General features: G+C 55.1%; 1 protein-coding gene across 6 annotated transcripts in view; it reads left to right on the top strand.

Moving 5' to 3' along the window:
• The first annotated feature begins 791 nt into the window (after nt 1–791).
• TBC1D14 (TBC1 domain family member 14) overlaps nt 792–12,677 on the top strand; it is a 75,480-nt gene continuing 63,594 nt past the window's right edge. For 2 of the 6 annotated variants that reach the window (XM_081119845.1, XM_081119844.1), the window contains exons 1-2: nt 1,237–1,412; nt 8,802–9,537. In XM_081119845.1, the coding sequence (XP_080975971.1) occupies nt 8,819–9,537 (719 nt within the window). In that variant the 5' untranslated portion in view covers nt 1,237–1,412; nt 8,802–8,818. Of the gene's footprint in view, nt 869–1,236; nt 1,413–8,801; nt 9,538–12,677 lie in introns of those variants that run through there. The other 4 variants (XM_081119846.1, XM_081119841.1, XM_081119842.1 and 1 more) reach the window with 4 other exon arrangements.

The raw sequence follows: 12,677 nt of genomic DNA, 5'->3' as shown, positions 1-12,677 counted from the left end.
TGCCCTCGGGCCTCCCTTAGACCCGGCTAGTCTGTCTCTGAGGTTTCCTCTCCGATAATTCCGCCTGTGACAATGCTTGGGGCTCCAGCCCCTGCAGGCTTTCCTCTGGCCTTGCTGACCCCAGGATCTAATGACCATTTAACACACATGTGAGTGCCTACTATTTGTCAGGTGCAGGGAAGACAACAGTAAACCGGCCGAGCCGGGTTTGCCTCCCGAAGCCCACGTCCTAGGAGGAGGGGACCCGTCACTCCCTATCCCGAGCTACATTTGGGGCCTCTCGAGATCTAGGAGGGCGGCGTGGGCGGGCACCTGGCTCCTGGCCCCGCCCAGCTGTGCGGTCCCGGGGCCTTGGTCCCCCCCCCCGCCCCCCTCCCCCCGTGCTGGGAGTGGGCTGCAGACCCTGCCCACGCATCCCTGCAATGGGGACATCCCTGCAATGGGGACATCCCTGCAATGGGGACATCCCTGCAATGGGGACATCCCTGCAGAATCATGCCCGTAGGATCCAGGCCGGCGGCTCCCCAACTTGTCCGTACAAGACACAACTTCCCAAACCCTGTCCCACGTCCAGGTGTACTGGCCCGGTTCGGCCTTTTCAAAGACCCCCGGGGGCTCGGCACTGGCAAGAGCTCAGCAAAGGGCAACGACCAGGAAAAACCCGTTTCACAGATGGAGAGACTAAGGCCAGGCAGGGAGGCCCCGCCCGGGCCGACCCCCCCCCGCCCCCCGCGCGCCGGCGGGGCCGCGGCGCCCATCGATGCGCTCCGCCGCTCGGCTGCCCACGCCTGGCCCGGGCCGCGCGAGCCCCTTCCCCGCCCCCCGGCCGCGTCCCACTTCCAAGATGGCCGCGGGTGGAGCCGACCAGGTGAGGAGGCCCCGGCGGGTGTCCACCGGGGCCCCGCGGCCGCGAAGACCCCCTCGGGCGCCCCTCGCGGCCCCGCCCGGCCCTCGGGGGAGAAAAGGGCCGGCGACGCCGCCCCGGGGCCCTCGGCGGACGGGAAGAGCGGGCTGGGGCAGGGCTGCGGGGCGAGCGTCGAGCTCGAGGAGCTGCAGCGCCGGCGGCGCGGCGGGAGGCGGCAGCTCGGCCGGAAGAGCGGCCGCGGCCTGCAGGGCGCGCGGGGCGGGGCGAGGGCGCGCGGGGCGGGGCGGGGGCGCGCTGGTGGGCGGGGCGAGGGCGCGCTGGTGGGCGGGGCGAGGGCGCGCGGGGCGGGGCGGGGGCGCGCTGGTGGGCGGGGCGAGGCGCGCGGGGCGGGGCGCGCTGCTGTTGGCCGCGGGCTGCTCGCGCACCTGCTCGCGGGCCAGCCGCCCGCCTCGCTCGGGCGTTCCCGTCGCGCAAGTTGCGGGTCCCGCGGGGACCTGGGGGGCCGGCTCGCGGGCCTCGGGATGGCGTCGCAGCCGAGCTGAGCCGGGTACTGAGGGCCCGCGGCGGGGGGGGCGGGGCGGGCGGCGGGGAGGGCACCCGGGCGCGGGCCGTTGCCACCTGCTGCAGCGCGGGCCGCGGCGGGGAGGCGGCCTGAGGCGGGCGGGCGGGCGGCGCGGGTCGGGGTCCCGCGTGGCCGCCGCTTCCTCCGCGCTGGGGAGCGCGTGGGGCTCGGGGGACATTGGGGGCCCCGGCGGCGCCCGGCCGCCCGGCGGTGAGGCGCGCGCCCTGACGCGCTTCTTTTCCGGAACTTGAGGGAAAGTTTCCCCCTCAGATGCGCGGGGCTCCCGGGCCCCGAGAAGAGCGGGCTCGGCGCGTGGGCCCGCCCCTCCCGGCCGCCGGGACCCTTCGCCCTCGGGGTCCTCGACCCCCGGCCACCCCACCGTGGAGCCGCTGACCCCCTTCCTTCTTGGAATCCCTGTTCCTCGGCCCCGACCCCCTCCTCCTCGGACCCCTGTCCCCCGGCCAGGGACTCCCCTTCCCTGGCCACGGAGCGCTACGCCTCGGTGACCCGGGCCGCGGGCCCGGCCGGTGTGTCGGGGCGCTGCCCGGGCGGCCCTCGTGGGCAGGGCGCTGCCCGGAGGAAGGGCTCGTGGGCTGGAGACCGCGGGGGCGAGGCCGCGGCGAGGAAGGCTCCGGGGAGCGGAGGGTGACCCGCACACTCCACCCGAGGCCCCGCGCTGGGCATTTTAGTGGCGGGACCCTTGCGCGGCCACGTGAAGCCGTTTCTGTCCTAAAAGTGCACGGGGCACGTTTCCACCCGCGTGGAACTGGACGCGGCTTGGGACGCGCTGAGCGCGGGGGCGGCGGGCCGGGCCTGCGGCCGGGTGGGTCCGAGGCCGGGTGGGTCCGAGGCCCGGCGCTGCTCGGTGCTCGGCAGGGACGGCCCCTCCCTCCAGCGGTCCTGGTCCGCGTCCGCCTGTCCCGTTTGTCTGCCGGCACCAGCCCAGGCCTCAGGTCTGGGTGTGACCCCCTTCCGCCGTCTCACGGCTGCTCCACAGGCTGCCCTGCGCTCCCAGAGCTGTCGTAGTTGCCCCGTAGGACAAATATGCCGGCCCCTGGAGTCTGTGGGCTCCACCCGACCCCGGCCCTAGTGAGAGCCTTGCATGTGCTTGGGCCCAAGGTCATTGGGTGAGGGCCCCCTTTGGGAAACATTAGGGAGGTAAAGGAACTTAAGTGTCTCGGCGTCACCCAGCGGGAGAGAGGCCGAGGTGGGACTCAGACTCGGGCACCCCGGAGTCCTGCACGGCCCCAGGGGTCGCGGCCCGTCCCTGCCTAGCCCTGCGCCTTGCGCCCAGCTGGGTTGGCTCCACGTTGGCCAGTTTTCACAGTGCCCCAGCCTCACCTGGCTTTTGCTGACGGCCTGCAGTCCTCTCCGTGAGGCACCCTCCCCCTGCCTCTCCACCCCCGCGCTTCTCTACCCTCCCTCCGCCGCCCCACTCCCCCTGTTCAGGGGGTGAACTGCCGGTCACGCCCCCACTCCCCCTGCTCCTGCTCCTCGGGAGGCTCTCCAAGGCGGCAGGACCTAGCTTATCAGAGCAACTGGTTTTGGAGTCTGTCTCTGCCGTTGCTCGGAGCATTTGACCTCCATGTCCCAGCCTCCGCGCAGGGGATGCCTGCCCAGCGTGTTGTGCCGGCTGGTGGACCTTTGAGACCTCGGAGAAGATTTGTCATCAGAATAGACACAGATGTAAAAGGGTTTTAGGAAAATGACTATGTTGTTTGTTAATGTTGGTTTTAGGGCTGGTATAAACTTTCTACGGCCTGGGTGGTTTAGAATTCTAGATTGTCAAGCTGGAAGGGCCTCGGGTAGATCAGTGGGGCCAGTCACCTTTTACAGATGGGGAAGTTGAGGCTCAGAGCTCAGTCAGGGCCACAGAGCAAGTAGGAGGAATTAGTGATAGGAGGGAGCTGTGCAGTGAGGCTGTGCAGGCAGACTGGCCCTGTCTGAGCTCGCTCATGCGGATGAGTTGCTAAAACAGTGGGCCTGAGCTGGCTGGCCCTGTGCGCTGCCCAGGAAAGAAGAGCACCAGCCAGTGTTTCTGAGGCTTAATGTGGATTTCTTCTCCTAATCTTGTCAGCTGCCTAAGGAGATAGGGTCCGTTATTGGCCCCATTTCACTACATAGAAATTGAGGCACAGGAAAATTAAGAAACTAATTTAGGGTTATACAAAATGGAGGAGCTGGGATTCCAACCCAGACTCTCTTCAGACCCTTCATTACACACCCCGACTGCCCGTTTATTTTTTTAAAACTTTTCTATTGAAGCTAACCCCAGTTTCTGCCTGGTTTGTTGATGGACCAAAACTTATTTAAACAACGTTGTGTTAAGTTCCTGGTTCCTAAAAGTTGCCATTCACCCTTCACAGGAATATACCTAGCTTCTAAGAAATTCTTTTTTTTCAGGATTTTTTTATTCTAAAGAATAACGTATTTAAAAACCAAACACTTTCATAGTTGACTTCTCCATTCTACGTAGTGCAAATTAACCCATTGTTTTAGGCCGCTTCACAAGTAGTCAGAGAGTCAGTACTTTAGAGTCAGGTTGGCCCCGCACAGCCACTTTATTACATGTACCTTCTGTGCCTCTGTCTTCCTGTCTGTGAGGTGGTAATGACGGGGTCCTTGTGGGGATTACACAGATGGCGGGGGTGAACACTGAACACAGTGCCCAACATGTAACACGCACTTGGCGAGCAGAGGCGGCTGCTCTTGTTAATTGTTAATGCCCAGGCACCTGAGACCTAGAACGGCCTGTGCCTTTTTTTCCAGGAACCTTTCTACCTGAACCAGGACTTGAATTAAAAAGAGAAAGATGGTGGTTGGTGCTTGTGGAGCCCTCTGTGGAGCAGGCTCATCCACATGGGAGATGCCACCCAAATAGCCGTGCGCTTTACCCTGAAGAGTAAGGGTAGGGAATCCGTTGTAGAGCTGGTTCGATGGGAGGCTTGGCAGCGAAGGTGAGTGCATGCAACCTCCTTGCAGGATCAGGGAGAACACGGGCATCCCTGTGCTGATGGGGCTCGAGGAGGTGGCTCTCCTCTATAGTATCCACAGAGGAGCCCCGGCAAGGAGAACTGTGTTGTGGATGGAAAGGAGCCAGGGGACGTCTGTGTGGACGGGCAACATTTCTCCCTGAAGCCACCAATGAATGCATTTCGCCCTCCTGGGGACATAACTGAGTTATTTGGTTTTGGCTTCATAAACTCTTTTATTTATGAAGACTTAGTCTAAACTTAGTCCTCTTGCTTTTTAAGAAGAAGAAAATTAATTATTGCTGCAGGATGGAACTTTTTTCCAAAACCTTACTCAGAATCACTGGCAGAGCCGCTGTCCACTTGCTCACTTGTGTTAAACCTAAGACGTGGCCCCAGGGGAGTGAAGGTTATTCTGATCTCTCTGGGCGCCTATCTTATTTGTGACCTGCAGAACTCAGTTTTGAGGCAGGTGCATAAAGTTCAGATGGTCTTGCAGCCTGAAATAAGTGCAGCCTTCCTCTTATTCGTACTTGAGGTCTTGTATGTTTTCTCTTGTCTGGGAGGTGCTGGCTAGTCATCATTACACTAGTATCGAGGGCTTCCCTGGCTGTCCAGCTGTGCCCGGAAGACCCTGAGAGCCTGAGGGTGCGCGCTGTGGTGGGCACTGCTGCAGGGTTTGCGTTCTTGGCCATAGTTGCTTGGACTTTGGGAAACCACTGTGGAGGGAGGAATTGTGTTTTACTTTCCAGCAGCACCCACCGATTGCTGACAGTGTTCCTCACCGGCTAGTTTGGCAGCAGACATGATGTGCAGGGTGGTCAGCGCTTCCTGCCATGTCTGTCATTCGCTTACATGCCAGGAGCTTACATGCCAGGAGCTCAATGGGGCGTATTTTCTACCTCGTCTTGTTACCTCCACTGTTTACCTTGTTTTTGGAACATAACCCAGCTCTCAAGATGTTTCTTAGATGGACTGTTCCTGAAACCTGTCCATTTAGAACATAGCAGTAAGAATTAATTCAGCAAATAGATTTTTGAATCCTTAATCCATACCAGGCATTTGGCCAGGCAGTAGTGTCCAGAAGCTGTTAGTGCTGTGCCTGCCTGAAGTGTAGAAACCAGTGCAGAGGGACATGGGGAGAGCTGTAAATATAGTTGTGTTAGGTGGGGTGTAGCCAAAAGGAACCTAGGAGGAAGGACGCCCTGCAGCTTTCTGGGAGAGTTAGGAAGGCTTCTCAGAGGAGGTGGCCTTGGAAGTGTGCTGTGTGTGTGTCCTGGTGGCACCTGCTACCAGATCCCTGGGGCACTGAAGGCCAAGCTAGGAGAGTACCTCGGGCATGGCGCAGTGATCCTGGGTGTTGAGAGAACTGAGAGCCACAGTGTGAGGCTGGTGAGGCTGGCAGGGATGGATCGGGAGGGCCCTGGGCCAGCTCAGGGAATTTAGGCTTATTCTGTCTTTAGAAAACGTGTGATTTGGAGGGAGGCCATCAGCAGCTGGCCTCTTGGATGGCTTCCAAAGTTCAGCCAGCAGCCTATCTTAGAAGCACGCACTTTGAGCCCCCACCCCCTCGGCACCATTGGAAGGCAGGTGCTCTGGAGGTTGACTACTGGTTTTATGGCTCTGGTGGCACCAGGGGGAAGGGTTTGAGGACAGGCGGCCTTGGCCCTTACAGATTTTGGTTTTAGAGTGTGTTGCAAGGGGAAGTACTTCTTTCCTTTTAGGTTTTTTTCCCCGAAGGCTAACACCCTGTTCCTGAGGTTTAAGGAACTTAAACTGGACTTGGAACCAGCGGACGCCTCAAAGGTGGCCCCGCGTCTCCCTTAGAAGAGGCCCTCGGACTGCTTTCCGCCGCCACCAAGGCAGAGGAGAGGCCACTGCCAAGTGGCTCTGGACTCTGCTTGTTTCCTTCTTCCTTGGGCTTTCATCTTGCTGATTCAGAGGTGAAGGGGTCCTTGGGTTCACTTAACACGCCTGTGAGGTATTCCTGATGTTCTGGTGTCAACATTTCAGTTCATACTCACTTTTTTGCAAGTACTGGAGCTTTTAATGTGGCTAAAGTAGAGGAAATCCACGTTTATTGGATACCTACTGTGTGTTAGATGCAGGGTGTGGTGTGCTGGCACCTTCACCAAACCTCATTTCATTTTTCCTCGGGTCCACCTGGGATTTCTGTGGTATGGCCCCATTTTATTGCTGGGGAGGAGGGACATTGGGGCTCAGAAGGTTGAGCATCTTCCCTGAGGTTGCTGCAGCTGCTAAGTGGCAGAGCCAGGGGTTCAGCCAGCCTGTCAGTCTCCGCTCTAGGATTTCCTCTTGGGGTTTGTCTTTTTGCCAGTTTAACTGGAGGAATATTGATGGTGTTTTGATAATTCTAATTACCTTTGACATTGCCAAAGATTAGCTCTTAACGATGTACTAAAAAGGTTCCTGACCATATTTTCTTTTTAATTAAAAAAACAAAACTAAAAGTATTTTAAGGTTTGTGTGCTCTCCATGTGTCTTCCTGTGAATCCTGTTCTCTCACAGCCTGGGCTCAGTTCAGGCATTTTCCCAGAGCAGAGTCCCAGAGATGGTTTGCTGTGGCCTTGCCTGGGAGTGGCTCACGGCCAGGGACTCTGGAGGAGGCTCCAGCCCCGGAAATCAGGGCAGGTGAACCTCAAAACATTTAAAATGTGTTCACGTGTGGTGAGGTGCTGAGTTTTTGCTCTGTAGGTTAGAGAACACTTTATTTTATGTGACATCTTTACAATTTCATTTTTGTATTAAACTCTAATTTTGTCTTTTTTTTTTTTTTTTTTTTGGTGTTAGCCCAGTGTGGTTTTACTTCCCAAGAGAAATTGATAACCAATTAGTATAACATCATGGTTAGATACTCCTTCCTTCCTCACTGTGTCATGGTTCAGGTTTTTATATATAGTTTAAGTCTATTTCTGAATTCCGCATTTCAATATATTCCTTTATATTTCTATTTTTTGCTCTAGTGCTGCACTGACTGGTTCCTTCAATTTCTGGGAGGGAAGGAGATGAACCCGTCCTCCCTTTTCTGCTGTTAATGAATCTGCTTTTGCTGTGTTGACATTGAGAGGAGAGGGCCAGGCTTCTTGCAGGGGTGCAGGAAGGCTCTTTGCAAAAGCTAAAATAATACCCAAAAGGGAGTGAGTGGTTATCATTGTTATTTCCACACTTCAGAACCTTCACCTACTTGCTGTTTGATTATAGCAGCTGCCAGCAGAGTGCCTCCTGGGGGTCAGGGGCTATTGAATGCTTTTGCATTGGTACTTTATTTCATTCTCCCAGGGCAGTATGGTAGGGCTGGGATTAGAACCCAGGAATATCTGAGTCCAAAGTCCCATTCTCTTTGTTGTTCTGCTCCATAGATCAGATTTAAATGCACTGCCAGATCTCTTTAGTTTTCACATTTTAAAGGACAATAGAAGGTGACATAACATATGCTTGGTCCTCTGGGGACTATGCTGTCCAGGCTGATGCACCGCCCCCCCATCTTAAGGCAGAGATTTGTAGGGCCCTGGGTGTGTGTGTATCACTGCCGGCTTTGACTCTTCCCACTCAAATCTTTATTGTAGGTTTACAGTCTTTATTTTTCCGTTATTGCTTATCTGTCTTTGCTTAGCTAGACTTCTGACCTGGTTTTTATAACTCCAAACTAAGCCATTTATGCACTAGGTATGGTCTCCTTGGGAGTCAGTCCTATAGGTCCCAGCCCTGCTGCTAAGTAACAGTGTGATCTGGGACCTGTTTCTTAACCTCTCTGAGCCTCACTTTCTTCTCTGGTAAAGGGGATACTATGCCCTACCTTGTAGGCCTGAGTGAGTGACTAAAACATTTGTGGAGGGCCACTGCTAACCTGGGTGTGGTTGGGGTAATCTCGATACATGTGGCATACACAATTTATCTTGTTTTCTGTCTTGAAAGCAAACTGATTTTTATGCTAGCTCAGAACAAGTAGAACCTTGACTTATGTATGGGTTATGAATCCACATATTTTCAACAGAGGTAGCCTGTTTAAAATAATAAAATAAAAACACAGGAAACAAAAACCCTCTTCTCTGCCTGGCGAAGTCCTCATGCTGTTGCCAGCACTCTCCTGGGGGTCGGAGACGTGACTGGTGGGTGGCAATGAGGATGGCGAGGATGATTATTTTATATATTTTTACACTCTGTGTACCCTCTGAGTTATCTTCCTGTTCTTTTATATCATGACAATTTAGGTTAAAACTCTAGCTTCTGCTTCTGGATTCAAACTTGGGTACATAGGACTCTTTTCAAGGATTGTTTCTTTACAAAAGAGGTGTCAGAACATTCAAGCTGTGCAACAGAGGGGTGGCGTCTTTGGCTTTTCCATCCACTGCCTTAATTCCCATGTTGATGTTTTTTCTAGTTTCTCCTTGGAACAAGATGACTGATGGAAACCTTTCCAGCTCTACAAATGGCGTAGCCTTGATGGGGATTCTGGACGGTCGGCCAGGAAACCACATTCAGAACCTGCAACACTTGAATCTCAAGGCGCCCAGATCCCTCTCGTTGCCTGAGTATGGGCCCAAGCTGAAACTGGGGGCCTTAGATCAGCACAGCCTGCAGTCCGTGGACTCGGGCATTCCTACCCTAGAGATCGGCAACCCGGAGCCCGTGCCCTGCAGTGTGGTCCATGTGAAAAGGAAGCAGTCCGAGTCGGAGATAGTCCCTGAGCGGGCCTGCCAGAGTGCATGCCCGCTGCCCTCCTATGCACCGCCGGCTCCCACCAGTGCGGAGCGGGAGCAGAGCGTGCGGAAGTCCTCCACATTTCCTAGGACAGGCTATGACTCGGTGAAGCTCTACAGCCCCACCTCCAAAGCCCTGAACCGCAGTGACGATGTCTCCATCTGCAGCGTGTCCAGTCTCGGCACAGAGCTGTCTACCACACTGTCAGTCAGTAATGAGGACATCTTGGACCTCATGGTCACAAGCAGCTCCAGTGCCATCGTGACCCTGGAGAATGATGATGACCCGCAGTTTACTGACGTCACCTTGAGCTCCATCAAGGAAACTCATGACCCACACCAGCAGGATTGTGCTCATGAAATCGCAGAGGGAAGTAAATTAAAAAAACTGGGACCATTTAGTAACTTCTTTACAAGGTAATGCCACCTTTGTTTTTCCAGAGGATCTGGGTTATTGCAGTCAGGACAGCTGAGTTCTTGCCTAAATGTGTTGTGTGTTCCCTGCCCTGTTGAGCAGGCCCCATGTCCTACAGGTAATCATGCCTTTTCCCAGTGGCCCTGAGTCCTGGGGAGTGTGTAGGACTGGTCTGTTGGTGATGCTGCTTTTTGATTCCTCACTGCTAGCTGTCACTTCTGTGTCCCTGGCTTTCTTGCACAGTCTGTTGTCACTTCCCGCTTCTGACCTGTGGTGGCTGAGGGTGACCCACAAGTGGTCCGTGTTACCAAATCAGCAGCCTTACCTTGTCAGCCTGATTCTCTGAAGGCCCCTTTATGCTAATACCTCAAGTCTCTTGGGCCAACTGGAGGGTGCTGATGAGGCTGACGTCAGAGTTAGTCACCCACCTTCCTAACTCCAGCCCCCATTTGCTTAACCCAGGGCTGGCGTTTCTGGGTGTCTGTCCCTGCTGAGGTGTGTGCTGTTACTGTGTTTACTAGGCCATGCACCCTGCTCCCCATGGTGCCGTCACCCAGGTGCCAGACCAGGGCTGCTGGGGTCCCTGTGTCTCACCACAATCTCCGTGGGGACATCTACAGCATCAATGTCTTATCTATGCTTTTTTGTTTTCGTACAACATGTGTTTATGCCCTGGGCTCTGTTTAGGCCCTGGGAGTAATATGGCTATAGAAATGGTCATAGGTAATGACTGTGGGTGGGCTTACAGGCTGGGGGGAAGGGGAAGTAAAAACAACAGCCCGTCCCACAAGCAAACGTGAACTCCCAAACTGTGGAGTGCCATGAGGAGGGCACGAGGAAGGAGAATGCCCTTCTGCTTCACAGCTGCTCTCAGAGGGCCCTGGCCCAGGGCTCGGCAGGTGGGAACATTGCTGCAGTCAACCCTGGCTGCCCATGTGTGTGCCCCTAGCAAAACCCATGCTGGACACTGCAGTACAGGGTGTCCCTTTGAGATAGTGTGGCATGCTAGCCAGAGTTAGTGGAGGCGTCTGTGACTATGGGCGCGCACGCTAACTTCCACTGCCTCAGTTGCTTCATCAACTGAATGTGGGGATTGTCTCAGGTGAGTCCAAGACCTGTCCTGAGTGAGCCCTCTGATGAGGGCTGTGTTTTGTGGGGCACCTTTTCTCTCTGATGTGCCGACAGACAGGTGCGGAGCTCCCATGAGTAGCGTTCCTGGTCTCAGAATGCGGTCACTCAATGATTGCCCTCACTGGGAAGAACCCAGGAACTTTGGGGGAGACTGTTTGTCACCCTCCCTGCTAGGGCCATAGCCCTAAAATTGTGTTGTGGCGGTTCATGTCTGTGTGGCTGAACCAACCCCTTTACTAGGTCAGTGTTTTCAGTGTTTCCTATTTATGATACCACCTGGGTGCCTGTTCAGTGTGGCCCCTCAGGATCCATCCCAGACCTCCAGAGTCAGAGTCTCAGCGAAAGGCCCAGGGGACAGGTTTTCAGAATCACTTGGGGTTGTTGGCAAATTTGGGAAACCTTTCTGAGCGTTGGTAAGTGCCCTGCCTGGCACGTGGCGCTGCATGTTCACGTGCGATGTGCTCTTTCCTTCATGTCCTTGTCTCCTTGTGCTTTCTGCCCCACTTCCTAGCCTGCAGAGGGGGTGAGCAGGCTTCCCTCTTGTAGCCCTAGGGAGGGGTGGTGTGCACGTGTGAAACTGAGTGCAGACCCTGGCAGAGCCAGCCCTGAGGTTTCAGCTGCTGGTGATTCTCATGGCTGCTCCTGGCTTCCTCGGCTGCCTTTCTTTCTGTTTCGGAGCCTCTTCTCCCATGAGAGGAGACACCGCCAGTTACTGCTGACCATTTCTAAAGCTGCTGGTTCTCGAAAGTCTGTTTCAGCTTTGTGCCTCAGAAATTAGATGTCTCCTCTTTGTTTTATTCCTTGGCTCTCATCTCCTAACCCTTGTTTCGATGGCTTTGGCATTATTGTGAGCCATCAGTAGGGACCTTTGGGAAGCCAGTGGAATATTAATGACAAATGAATCAGCTGTGATATCATGGGCCAAGTCTAGTGAGTTCTGTCCTAGAATCTTCAAGTGTTAGAGAAGAGTTTCCATCTAGAATTCCTTTGAAGAGGAAAGGGCTCTGTGCCAAAAATGTTTGGCACCTACTAACATTTTACAGGTGAGTAAATTTACAGGGGAGTTACAGAAAGGGCGTGGCACATGGTAAGTACGCAGGACTGCAGACTGTATGAGTTTCTGTCCAGGGCAGGTCCCTTGGGGTTCCCAGCCCAGGCTCCCGGGTCATCCTGTCTCTTTGCTTTATCTCCTGAGCCCAAGCCACTCTCTTTACCCTACTGCCTCTCTGTTCTCCTTGTCCTCGCTGAGCCGAGCTCTGGGTTGTTGTAGAAGGAAGCGTAGGCAGTATGGTGGAAGCTAGTCTAGGACAAAGGGGCTCGTAGGGAGGAAGGAGGGTGGGGATGGTCAGGGAACTTGTGACCTGAGGGAGCAGACATGTTGGTGACTCTGCTTGATGAGGGTGGCCTGGAGGAAGGGGAGTAGCAGGAAGGCTGGCTTGGGCCTGACCACTGCCAAGTGGAAGCTGCAGGTCCAGCTCTCATTTTTTCTTTAGTGGAAGGGAGGGGGGAGGGGGAGAGAAAGAGGAGAGAGAGAGAAGGAGTGATGTGACAGAGACATATCAATTGGTTGCCTCCTGCACATGCCCTGACTGGGGACAGGGATCAGACCTGCAACCCAGGTATGAATCCTTGACCCTCCAGTGTGTAGGCCAACACGCTAACCACTGAGTCACACTGGCTAGGGCTCTTTAGTCCTTTCTTCATCCAAGCTGTGATAAGCATCTCTGTGGCAGACTCCACACTGAGCTTAAGATAGTCCCTACTCTCATGGAGCTTACTGCTGGTGGGGAAAACAGACCAGGCACTGCGGGCCGGGGGGAGGTATAGAAGTTTGGAGTGCTGGTTCAGGAGTCAGGCTGGCTGGGTTCAGTGCGAGCTCTTCTACTTAATAGCTGTGTGGTCTTGGGCAAGTTACTTCACCTCTCTGAGCCTTTGATGAGGCATAAAACTACTGTGCAAGGTTAGAGATCAAATAGGTAAAGCATCTAGCACACTTCTTGACAACACCTAA

The sequence above is a fragment of the Miniopterus schreibersii genome (genome assembly GCF_964146895.1).
Source record: "Miniopterus schreibersii genome assembly, chromosome: 1".
NCBI lineage: Eukaryota > Metazoa > Chordata > Mammalia > Chiroptera > Miniopteridae > Miniopterus > Miniopterus schreibersii.
This window is presented reverse-complemented; position numbering and strand designations above follow the sequence as displayed.